Source organism: Mustela nigripes, chromosome 2 (genome assembly GCF_022355385.1).
Source record: "Mustela nigripes isolate SB6536 chromosome 2, MUSNIG.SB6536, whole genome shotgun sequence".
In the NCBI taxonomy this organism is placed as follows: Eukaryota; Metazoa; Chordata; class Mammalia; order Carnivora; family Mustelidae; genus Mustela; species Mustela nigripes.
The window spans coordinates 19,245,339-19,257,441 of record NC_081558.1 but is presented as its reverse complement, the minus strand read 5'-3'; the positions used below and the strand labels follow the sequence as shown (position 1 = coordinate 19,257,441).

The window sequence follows — 12,103 nt, the reverse complement described above, 5'->3', positions numbered from 1 at the left end:
GTGATTTCTCTCTGTCAAATAAATAAATAAAATCTTAAAAAAAAAAGATTTTATTTATTTATTTGACAGACAGAGATCACAAGTAGGCAGAGAGGCAGGCAGAGAGAGGAGGAAGCAGGCTCCCTGCAGAGCAGAAAGCCGGATGCGGGGCTCGATCCCAGGACCCTAGGATCATGACCTGAGCTGAAGGCAGAGGCTTAAACCACTGAGCCACCCAGGCGCCCCTCTTTTTTTTTTTTTTTTAAGATTTTATTTATTTATTTGACAGAGAAGTCACAAGTAGGCAGAGGGGCAGACAGAAGGGAAGAAGGGAGCGGGCTCCCTGCAGAGATCATGACCTGAGCCAAAGGCAGAGGCTTAACCCACTGGGCTACCCAGGCACCCATGTGTCTTGACTCTTGATTTCCTCTGAGGTCATGATCTCAGGGTGGTGAGATGGAGCCTGAAGTTGGGCTCCACGCTGAGCGAGGAGTCTGCTTAAGATTCTCTCTCTCCCTCTGCACCCTCCCCCATGGTCTCTCTTATTCTCAAAAAAAGGGGGGGGGACAAAAAGATGGGTATTCTAGGCAGAAGCATCAGCCAGCTGAAGGCCCTTAGAAGAGAAGGGTTGCACAGAGCTTAACATAAAGAAGGCCTAGGTGTCTAGACGGTGGTAGTAGGGGAAGGAGGTCAGCAAACCAAGCTCCTAGCAACCCCGGAAAGAAATAGAGGGTTTTGTTCTTGGTGTGGTGGGGAGCACTGGGATTTTGAGCAGGGAATGAGCCAGGATGGTTCCTGTTTGGGTAATCCTACTGCTTTAGGAGAATCACTCTGTATTCAGAGTGGAGACTCCTGCCCTCATCCACCAAGGAAGGGAAGGGCCTGGGCCTGGGTAGGGCAGGGACACAGGAGGGGGTGACTTTGGGATACGTTTTGGAGCTAAAATCAAGCCTTGCTGATGCACGAATATGGGTAGGGAAAGAAGAGCATCCACCATGACTCCTACTAGATTTCTGGCCTGAACAGCTGGTTAGATGGAATTGCTGTGACTGGGTCCAGGAAAGAGACTGGAGAAGAATGGGTTCAGGGAGGAACACCAAGGGATTATTTGTAGACGCTCGACCCTTGAGATGCCTGTTGGAAACCCCACATGAGATGCAGAGGCAGCCACAGGGTGTGTGACTCTGGAATTTGGGAGAGGGATGGACACTGAAGCCTTGGATCTGGGAAGCAAAGCGAGTGGATGGTATTTAAGGCCACAGACTTGGATGTGTTGGGGGAGGTGACTGTAGACAGAGGAGGGCAGCAGTCAGGACTGAATGCTCGAAGAATCCTCTTGGTTGTGATAGGGAAGCAGGACCCGCATGGGGACTAAGCAGGAGCAGCCAGGGAGAGGGGAGGAAACTGAGAGAGTGTGGGCACTTAGGAGCCAAGGGAGCAAGTGTCAAACACTGCCCAGGAGGGGAGACTGGAAAATGAACTGAACTTAGCAGTATGCAGATCTCTGAGGACTCTGGCAAGGGCAGTTTCACAAAGAGAGCGACAAACTTGATGATAGAAGAGAGTGAGAGATGAAGAACTAGAAAGTGCAAGTGTGAACAACTTTTTAAAGATTGACATATGGGGCGTCTGGGTGGCTCAGTGGGTTAAGCCTCTGCCTTTGGCTTGGGTCATGATCTCAGGGTCCTGGGATCGAGTCCTGCATCGGGTTCTCTGCTTGGCAGGGAGCCTGTTTCCTCCTCTCTCTCTCTACCTGCTTCTCTGCCTACTTGTGATCTCTCGCTGCCAAATAAATAAAATCTTTAAAAAAAAAATAAAAATTGAGGGCACCTGGGTGGCTCAGTGGGTTAAAGCCTCTGCCTTCAGCTCAGGTCATGATCCCAGGGTCCTGGGATGGATCCCCACCATCGGACTCTCTGCTCAGCGGGGAGCCTGCTTCCTCCTCTCTGCCTGCTTCTCTGCCTACTTGTGATCTCTGTCTGTCAAATACATAAATAAAATCTTTAAAAAATAAAATTAAAATTAAAAAAATAAAAATTGACATTTAAATATAATGGACAGCTCTCAAAGGTACAGCTCAATGAATGTTAAAATCTATAAACACGTGTATAGTTGTCGCCCAGATCAAGGTATAGACTCTCCCCAGCGACTCCAGGAGGACACTTTGTGCCCCCTCCAGTTGATAGTCTCGAAGATAACCACTATTTTGATTTATATCACCACGGATTCTTCTTGCTCTTGGAATGTAGGCAACTTTTAAGAGATTTTGCTGATGGCTGGGCTCAGATTTATAGGCAGATAATGTTCTTAATGGTGAGAGGGGGTGGGCAACTGGAGTTTGGACTCTATGGCCCAGCAAGTCCTTAACCCAGTTTTCCTGGGTGCTGTGCTTGTGTCTCAAAGACTGCATGACCAAGACTTCCTTCCCTGAACCTGGTTTCCCTACCAGAAGCTCGATCCTTTCCCCCTAACATTTCCTTTGGGTTATAGTAACAAATGGGAGAATTCACTGGACGCAGTAAACCTTGGGGTTGCCCAGGCCTTGTAGTCCCTGTCTGGAGTCTGGAGCTCAAGTCACCAGGGATGGGTGGGGCTGAGACCTGGGAGGCCCAGGAGTCCAGCCTGCCCTGCGGTGTTTAAGCAACTGACCTGGCAACAGGGTAGGCCTGACAAACACGTCTGGTCTTCCGGAGTCTCCTCTGCTGTCTGTGTCTTCAGGCCACCATGGCCCTGCTCAGGCCCCCGGTGCTTCTGCTAGCTCTGGTTGTCTCTGGTGAGGAGTTGGTGGGTGGGGGAACCCACTTTTCATGCCCCAACACCCTCCACAGTGCAGTGAAATCATGACTCTTCTCAGATAAGCTACCATGCAGGGCAGGGGCTGTGGGCCAAGCAAGGAAGGACAAAGATCTAACTCCCTGACCCTCATTCCTTATGGCTGCTTCCTCAACCAAGACCTCACTCTTGTTCAATGAGCTGAGTCATGGTTGGATGTGGGGGACAAGGAAGAGTTTTTGGCTGCTTGGTCCTGAGACGTGACTGGGCCCTGAAGCCGAAGGGCCAGCATGCGTGGGGGGCCTCCAGCCTGAATTGTCTCTTCCTCATAGAACTCCACGGCCTGCCCTGGTTCATAAATGTCTCTGAGAGCCAGGGACCTGGTGCCATCCTTTACTCCTTCCCCATCAACTGCACGTCTTACGTGCCCACCCTGGAGTTGCTCTACGTGCAGCCACCAACCACCTTCTTTAACCCACCCAGCCTGAACAGGCAGCAGAAGACCTACATGGCCATGGTAGGGTCCTGGGCACAGATGGGAAGCATGGGGGGACAAGGGCAGGCCCTCAATTCCCCAAGCCAGAGGTAGTGTATGGGGATGGAGAGCCCAGAGTCCCACATGGCACTGCCCATCTGCCCCAGGTGACCTTAAGTAGCTCGGCCCGGCTGGATGCCCTGGCAGTGAATCACTACAGACTGCAGCTGCGGCTCACATGTGGCAAGAAAGTGTTGGAGGCACCCCTCTCTGTGAATGTGCACCGGGACCCTGGCTACAGCCCATGTGCCGGCCAATTTGCCAACCCAGGTGAGGCCAGGGGCAGCAGGCAGGGCTGGGTGGCACGGCCTGAGCAGAGCCTCCCTGACTTCCCCTCTGGCTAGGTGGGGAAATCATTCAGGTTCGGGAAATGGTCACCCCTGGAGCCCAGCTGTACACTCTGCTGCTCCCAGGCCTGCAACTCCAGCGTGCCCAGGTGAGCCCAGCACATGAGCAGTCAGGGGTAGAGGGAACAGCAGGATGGGGGAAGCACCTAGGGAAACCAAACCCGGCCCCTCCTTGGCCCAGCTCCTCTCTGGCCAAACACAGAATGCGGAGGGCCCCTTTAGTGTGTGGTGAGCCTCTGCATGAGGGGTGTTTCTGGAGAGAGTCACTGAGGGCTGCATCCCCCTGAAGACCATGGTTGTCCTGCAAGGACATCTCAGGGCTTGTGTTCTTTCTGGCTCTCCTCAGGGTTCTGAATTCTTCATGAAAACCCTGTATCACTCTTGGAATCCAAAAAAAGAAATGTCGTTTAAAACAAACAAACAAACAAAATAATTGATTTAAAAGCAGAAAAGATTGAGGATCAGGGCCAGGAGTCAGGGTGGAGATTGGGGAGTCACCCTGTGGTGGGGTATGGGAGCGTTGGGTGTGGGCAAGTACCAGCTGGGGTGTTGGGGGATTTCTACAGGGATGTGTGGGGCACTGGTGGTAGGGCTGGGGCCTCCAGCATCACTGTCCTGTCAGCTAAGCATCAACAGTGCCCAGGACCCTCCATACTTCCCCGGACCTTTCTCCATCAATGGGCAAGGCTGGCTGCTGGCACCATCCCAGGGCCTCAAAGGCCATGCTCCAAAGGTGAGCTTGACTTGGAACCTGGGGATACCCACGGATGGGGCATGCAATAGACAAGAGCCACCATTTCCTGGAGGTTTGTTTGTTCTTGGTCTCTGAAATTTTGCTGCCATGTTCAGACATAGCCCACATCTGTACCTGTTGCCACATGCTAGCTATTCTCTCACACTGGCCTGGTTCTGTGCTGGGTTCTGGAGTTCCAGAAAGAAAAGGGATCTCTGGCTCTGGGAGCTCCCAGTGCCTTTAATAGGACTGAGAGTGTTCAGAGCAGTTACATAGGAAGAGAAAGTTCTGGGTAAAGTGGCTAGTCTGGAGAAGATTAGAGAAGTTCCTTCTTTAAAACCTCCGTGTCTTAATGATGGGCTCTTAGTAACTCTAATACGATGTCGCATTGTGAATGACTCAGATATCACACATTTGGGGGCTGCTTGCATCCTAAAAGAAGAATTTATGGCCCCAAATAATGGGACTCAAAGGAGTACCTGTCAGCAGAGTGACAGGTATTGGGGTGGAGTGAGGGTTGGGGCTCCTTGTCCATGGAGGGCCTGAGGCAGGGAGTGCCTATTGGAGGGAAGACTGTGCAAAGACCTATAGTAGATACACTAGTCCTCTTCCTGCTCTGTGTGCACTGTAGGTCTTCCCGCTTGAGGTTTTGGTGAGCTTTGGCCAAAATCAAAGCTGCCACAGGATGCTGAAGGTGAAAGTTTTGCCTGATCCCTCCAGTCAGATCTCCTTCCTGTAAGGCTCCCTTACTCTGGGTACAGTGGGGGTGGCAAGGCATAGGCCCAGGGAATTAGGAATAAGGTTAAGGTGTGGGGCTGCTGAGGCGTCCCCAGCTAGCTCCTGTATGAGGAAACTCCCGGGGGAGCGGCCTGTGGACAGGGCCCGGGGTGGCGTGAGCAGGCATGAGCTAGTGCTTACCCCCCCAAACTTTTTGTCCAGGGGACAGGCCCCAAATGTCACCATCCTGGAGGACCTGGCCCCCGGCAGTAATGTAGTTCAGGTTCGAGCCCGGGGCTTAGACGTGCGCTACGAAATCCTCTCCCCGGTGCCCTGCCCGCTCTTCTCCATCGGACGTGGTGAGGGGCACTGGGGGGTGGTTGTGGTGCAGCATACCCCTGCGGCTGGTCCAGTGCTATCTCCCCGCCCTCCTGAGAAATGAGGCTGGAGCCAGGGCAGATGGGGGCGAGGTGGCGTTGGGAAGCCGGACTAGAATTAGAGGAGAGGCTCGGAGGAGAGGCTCGGAGGAGGTGGCCAGAAGGAGAAGGCTCAGCGCCCACTGGGTGCGGTGGATCCGGTGGGATGATGGGAACGGGATTGAGCTGGGGGCGGGGCTAAACTCAGCATTCCCCACCCCTCCCCTCCCAGAGGACGGCGTGGTCCGCACCACCGCACCCTTGGAGTTGGCGCCTGCCCGGGGCGTGGCGGTCACTAGGCTTCAGGTGAAGGCCTATGAGCGGCGCAGGCCGTGGGCCAGCGCTGACCTCGATGTCACGGTGAACGTGCGTTCGGTCAACCGCTGGCCCCCGCGCTGCCTCCCAGCAATGCTGGTGTGAGTACACAGGAACCTTATCTAAGATATTGGGGGAATGGCCATGGCTTGTGGTCCTGTTCTACTCTTGCCTTGCCGCCCGCACTCTGCTCCCAGGACTGAAATCCCAGAGACCACGCCGGTGGGCACTGTGCTGAAAACCTTCACTTGCACTGATCCCGACTCTGCTGGCTCCCCCCTCGACTACGAGCTGCAGTTCCACAGCCCGCCTGGTCCTGCTAGCCTCTGCCTTCGAGGCAGGGCCTTGGAGGTGCCCAGTCCCGCCTACAGACCCATGTGCTGGGTGCTCCAGGACATGAAGGTGGAGGGTAGTGGGGGGGGGGCAAGGTTCTGTGGGAGCTGAGACCATGACGGTGAAGGCCTTGATGGGGGAGTCAATCTGCTTTGAAGTCCAGGAAGCAGAGGCTCAGGGTTGACTGTGTGTGGATGCCCTGACCTCATGCAGCCCAGGGTGGCTTTAGGCTCTCCCAGGCCTTGGCTTGGCCTCACTCTGTGGTCCCTCTGGCCAGGTGAATGCCACACTGGACTGTGACACTCCTGGGGCCTGCTTTCAGCATGCAGCCTCCATCCTGGTGCTCGATGGTGGTCACCCCCCCATGACCAGTGAGTGACCATACCTAGGCCTGGACATTCAGGACAGGGTTGTTCTGTACCCCTCTCCCTATCCTCAAGATAAGGTCACCTCTCTTCCCACAGAAACCAATAGGGCAGGGTTGTCTCCATGTCAGACTCCTAGGGTGGGGCATTCTCTCTCCTCTCCTTGGCATCGCCCTCTCCACCCAAGGAATGCCTATTGCCCTTCCTTCCTCCAGATCCACTCCCTCCTTAGACCCCCAGGGAGGGCCCTGTCTCCCTCCTCAGACACCAGGAAAGGGCTGGACACCCCAGGCCAGCTCCTTGACCACCCAATGGCCTCTAGGTGAGGTACCAGTATTGGTGATGGTGACTCCTGTCAATGAGTTCTCCCCAGCCTGTGTCCCTCGCACATTCCGGATCCGGGAGGATGCAGGGCCCCACACCCTGCTTGGCTCTGTGGTGGGCACAGACAAGGATTACCCACACAACAGCATCGAGTACTACATCTCTGGTGGCCCCACCACCTTCTCTGTGGACCGTCTCAGCGGTACTTCCGCGCCAGGGCTGGGATGGAGGGAGGGAACTGGAGCTGACTCTGCAGGCTGAGGCTGTGGGCACCTCTTCTAGGGGAGGTTCACCTCCTGGGATCTTTGGACTATGAGCTGCAGACACTGTACAGGCTCACTGTCCTGGTAACTGACCATAGCCAAGACCAGCACCCCACCCAGCGCCGCTCTGGCTCCTGCACCATTACCATCGAGGTTGAGGTACTTGAGCCCCGAGGCCTTGGAAACACTTGGCAAATCTTCCTCTGGCATTCTACTTCTTCCCAGGACTTAAGTTTCTTCCATTGGTTGGCTGGAGGGAAGTGGTGCCTCCTCATAGAAACCTCTGGGACCTGTTTCCTGACACCTGGGCTCTGGCTGTGGTTGGGGGAGACTGAGGGGGACCAGCCTGGGGATTTGGGGTGATCTGGCTACCTTCCTGCAGGATGTGAATGACTATGCCCCCAAGTGTCAGCCCCCGTTTCAAGAACTCACCATCTACGCTCCTCTGGGCCATAGTGTGGAGGTAACCAAGGTGTCATGTTGGGTTCCTCAGGAGCCACAGCGTCGGGCCTTCTCCTACAGCATCGTGGGAGGTGAGGGCTGTGGGGGCTACTGGGCTGTTGGGGAAGGAGCAGGCCAACGCCAGCAGTAGTCCCCTACTTCTGCCACTTTGCTTTCAGGGAACAGTCAGAGTCGATTCAGCCTGCAAGGACCCTTCCTGGTGCACAAGAGCATCACGTGGGGACCCCACTGGCCAGAGCAGCCCCATACTTATGAGCTATTGATCCGGGTGGCTGATGCAGGTCCCTCCATCCCCCACCTCAGCACCACAGCCACCGTCATTGTGCATCTCATTCCCTGGAGCACCAGCACAGTGACCACCCGCACCCACAGATCCCCAGTGAGAGGGGCCCTTTGGACCTTGGGAAGTGGGGAGAGAGGATCTTGAAGGGTGAGGAGACCCAGTTCTCCAGGCGGAACGATGGGGGAAGGCACTCCAGAGGAAGTCATTGAGTGTTAAGAGCCTAGTAATTCAGAAGAGCAACTCTGGGGTGTGCGGCAGCCCAACTCTTGGAGGGGTCTGAAGGCTGGATGATCAGGGCATTTGGGCAGGGTTGTGGCCCCCATTTCAGGTGCCTTCAGTGATGACACCCCTGCTCGTGACAGACGTGGAGGCTTTCTGGCAGCCGGAACCTTGGTTTGTGGTGGTGCTGACTGTGACAAGTGCCCTCTTTCTCTTGGCTCTGGGCTGGCTCTTCAACAGGCTCTTCCAGGGGTAGGGTTTCTATCCCTCTGCTCTCTGTCTCACCCCAGCCCACTAATGGACCCCATCCGTGATATGTGGTTTTATCAAGATTTGGTGACAATGCCCAAATTGCTGTGCAGGAAAACTCGTATTAATTCAGGCTGCTCTCCCTCCAGGGGTCTTCCGGTTAGAGGCAGAGAGGCACTGGGAGGAAGTTGTCTCCGGTATTGGCAGAGCCTGGTCTTGGAATGGGCTGGGTGTGGATGAGGCCCAGTATTTTGAGATTCAGAGTTTGTCATGCATTGGGCATTTATCCCTATTTCTTTCTTAAAGCTTTTTTTTTTTTTTAAAGATATTATTTATTTGACAGAGAGAGAGAGATCACAAGTAGGCAGAGAGGCAGGCAGACAGAGAGGTGGGAAGCAGGCTCCCTGCTGAGCAGAGAGCCTGATGCAGGGCTCCATCCCAGGACCCTGAGATCATGACCTGAGCTGAAGGCAGAGGCTTTAACCCACTGAGCCACCCAAGCGCTCCTCCCTATTTCTTTCTTTCTTTTTAAAGATTTTATTTATTCATTTGAGAGAGAGAGAGAGTACAAGCAGGGGGAGAGGCAGAGGGAGAGGGAGAATCAGACTCCCCGAAGACCTGAGACCCTGACATGCGGCTTGATCCCAGGACCTGGAGATCATGGCCTGAGCCAAAGGCAGACACTTAATCATCTGAGCCACCTAGGCGCCCCTATTTATCCCTATTTCTTATCCTTACCCTTCACTTCAAACCAGACCTGCCCCCAAGAATGACTTTGTTTTGTGGGCACAGGACTGAATCCAGGAGAAGGTTGGGGGTAACAATGTGGGCATTGCATACAGACATCGGCTAGCCCCAATATAAAGGGACAGATAAATGGTGCTGGTTCCTGGAGCCAGCAAGTCTGCTGCCCTCACTGACTGGTCCCACCTCCTGGCATTTTAGGTTGGCCCAGATGCTGCAGACACCAAGCAAATCAGCCCAGGCTCTGCTACTAAACAGGTCAGGCTCCTTTACATACCTCAATGCCTGAGAGTCCCTCTTCTTAAACTCAGGCTGGGACCAAGAGCCTTATCCTTATTCTTGCTCTTGGTTTGCCCTAGTATCCAGGGAACTGAGGAGTCCATTGAGGGGTTCACAGAGGCACCGAGGACAGAGATGCCACGGGCACCCAGCAGTGTCGTCAGCCTGGTATGCCAACCCACCATCCTGTATAGGGGGCACAGAGGCTGCTCCAGAGTACCGCCCTGTCAAGCCTGCCTCCTGTGCATGGCTACCCCTGGTAGAGCCCATGGCAGCACCATCAGGATGGAGGAGACAGTGGGACTCCTGACCCCTTTGGGAGAAGACCTTCAGCCGCTCCCTGGGGGCAGGGCTCAGCTCATTGCCCTCTCTCATTCTCCCCATCAGCAGCACTTCGATGGCAGAGCACAGGACTCCCGTGAGTCCCCCTCTTCCCAGACCACCTGGGTCCACTTTCTCTCCTTAGCCCATCTCAGCATCTCCTTTGACCACCAGGCAACCGCCAGCTACTCTTTCCCTAAATGGGGTCTGTTCTCACCCCCATTCACCTTTCAGCCAATGTTTTTCAAACACCTGTCAGACTTAGACCTGGTCTGGTTCCTGCCTATGGTGGAAAGGGTGGTGAGGGGAGGGACCCTCAGATATTACATGGTCATCAGTGATTTCACCGTAATCCGGCCCTGGGCTTGGGGGCTGGTGTCCAGTCTGTAGGAATCAAGGGGGCTTCCTGTACATTTGAGCCAGACCTCACAGGATGGCTGAGAAAGGAGGGAGGGAACACGTTGGATTGAGCAGAGGAGGGTCTCCCCAGGGGTCCTGGAATGTCTTCCCTACCTTTAAGGGAAGGAGGCTGTTCTGCTGAAGCCAGCAGTGCCCTCTCCTCCTCCTGTTCATCTGAGCTCAGGTACAGGCAGAGAATACTTGTTCAACACGCTCACGGGAGCCCGGCGCTGGCTCTGAGGCCAAGAAGCTGCTTCACTGCTTCACTGCTTCACTGCGTGTGGCAATCCTTCTTCCCATGATCAGCAGTTGAGACTGCAAGTTGATTCTATAATAAACAAAATTACAAACAGAAGAGTCCCAGGCTTGAAACCCACCTGTGGGAGAAGCTCTGAGATCTGTGTTTCTTTATTCTCACTTGGAGAGTGCCTTGCCTTCTGGGAGCACTCTAGGGAGTAGTAAGATTATTTATCTTTTGAGAAGGCACTGCAGGATGTTCTGACTGACCGTGATTAATGCAGAGGTGAGAGGCTGTTATCCTTGCTCATGCTCTAGTCAGCCTGTCCTTTCAGAGACCACCTGCTCTAGCAGATGGGGAGGGCCGAGGAGTTTCCTTTCCCCATTGAACAGAAAATATTGTTGCTGTTTGAGGGCCCTCACCAACCTCCAGTGCCATTTGCAAACTGTGTAGGGGAGGTTTTCTTGGGAAGGATCTGGAACTTTTGCACTGACGTGAGAGTTGGTGCAGACTTGAGAACCCAAGGACGGATGGGTATGGAGGGATTGATGGTAGCCCCCTTCTGATGGGATCTTCCCATTTAATCTGTTTCTTCTGGTTTCTTGGCTCTCAGCCCTCCCAATGCTGAGCTGAGTTGAGCTCTTGCACACAGCCAGGTGGCCTACAACAACTTGCAGGAATGCAGGTTCTGTTGGAGGTGGGGCTAGGTCACTCCCCTTGCCTGGCCTGGAATCAGGTCTCAGGTTACTGCCAGCTCTCCAAGAGGACCTCCTCTCAGGGTAGAGGTTACCTTTACTGAGATATCCCTAAGTTCTTTCAATCTTCTCCCCTCTGCCAAGTCTGTGGACACAAGCCCTCTCAGGGCAGTGGAGGATTCCCTTCCTAAGCCAGTTATGCTGTCCCAGGCCAGGGAAGATGCCGAGTGACTTTCATAGGAAAACCCCGCTTCATGGTGCTCCTGGCAAAGTGAGGGTGTTCTAGCTGGCCCCAGAGACAGCAACCTGATAGCAGGCTGTTATTGGAAGTGGTTATAGGCTGACTTTCCTGAGCATTCACCCAGGTTTAAGGGCTCATTGTTACCCTCGTTTTATAGATGGGGCAACTAAGTCTCAAAAGGCACATAACTAGCTAGTTTTGGCACTTGATGTGGTTCTAGATTATGTGATTGCATTTGAGCTCCTAACCCTGAAGCCAAGCCCGGAGTTAGGTGCTCTGTATGAGGAAGAAGGAATAACCATTTTCCTAGGACTTACAGACTCTGAGACGTATCATGACAATCTAGGGCAAAAGCGGTGTCAGGCACTCAAGACAAGATGCTCTAGGGCAGGAAGAGGAGTTTCTGTTTTGTGCCAGGTTTTGTGCTGGGCACTGAACTCAAGGCGGCATAAAGATGAACGTGGACAATGGGCCTGGAACCGCTTGGGGTTAGCACACGTGGCTGCACCTCGTCACTGATGAGAGGCAAAGCTGGGGAAGCCGTTGGGAAGGGAGTATTATGCTTTGAAATCAGTAGGAGGAGGTACGAGATCCGGTGCCTCCATTTCCAGAGGTGGCGTGACCCTGGCCAGGCCTCCCCCTCTGAGCCTCAGTTTCCTCACCAGTAAACCTAGACAACAAGCCCCTCTCTTCCAGGGTGGGTGACCAAAAAAGCATATAGCACACAGCAGGCGTTCCCTAATTGTGCGCGAGTGTGTGGGAACACGTTGTCGGCTCCGCAAAAAGGCTGCACACGCAAAAAGGCTGCACACGCAAAAAGGCCAAGGGCGGTAGAGCCTCAAGAGTTGCCAGCAAAAGCTCTGCCGCTAGCAAC

General features: G+C 54.1%; 1 protein-coding gene across 4 annotated transcripts; it reads left to right on the top strand.

The window, feature by feature from the left end:
* The first annotated feature begins 2,638 nt into the window (after positions 1-2,638).
* Positions 2,639-10,392, top strand: CDHR4 (cadherin related family member 4). 4 transcript variants are annotated; one of them, XM_059387831.1, is made up of 19 exons: positions 2,639-2,752; positions 3,084-3,268; positions 3,394-3,556; positions 3,631-3,722; positions 4,256-4,366; positions 4,998-5,101; positions 5,306-5,442; positions 5,732-5,915; positions 6,012-6,165; positions 6,425-6,518; positions 6,835-7,038; positions 7,119-7,258; positions 7,482-7,632; positions 7,720-7,940; positions 8,173-8,315; positions 9,258-9,314; positions 9,416-9,503; positions 9,726-9,753; positions 10,240-10,392. In XM_059387831.1, the coding sequence occupies exons 1-19, from the start codon at positions 2,704-2,706 to the stop codon at positions 10,293-10,295; spliced, it is 2,361 nt and encodes a 786-aa protein (XP_059243814.1). In that variant the 5' UTR covers positions 2,639-2,703; the 3' UTR covers positions 10,296-10,392. The 4 variants fall into 4 exon arrangements, with proteins under 4 accessions (XP_059243814.1, XP_059243813.1, XP_059243812.1 ...); XM_059387830.1 differs by having other exon boundaries at positions 9,723-9,753; XM_059387829.1 differs by having other exon boundaries at positions 6,012-6,216.
* The last annotated feature ends 1,711 nt before the right edge of the window (positions 10,393-12,103 follow it).

Bases quoted from the DNA above. Each gene is read 5' to 3' on its own strand.
- CDHR4 (XM_059387828.1), top strand. From the start codon at position 2,704: ATGGCCCTGCTCAGGCCCCCGGTGCTTCTGCTAGCTCTGGTTGTCTCT. The intron at 6,217-6,424 runs GTGGAGGGTAGT...CCCTCTGGCCAG, and splicing joins GGGTGCTCCAGGACATGAAG to GTGAATGCCACACTGGACTG. The intron at 9,754-10,239 runs GTGAGTCCCCCT...ATCTGAGCTCAG, and splicing joins TGGCAGAGCACAGGACTCCC to GTACAGGCAGAGAATACTTG.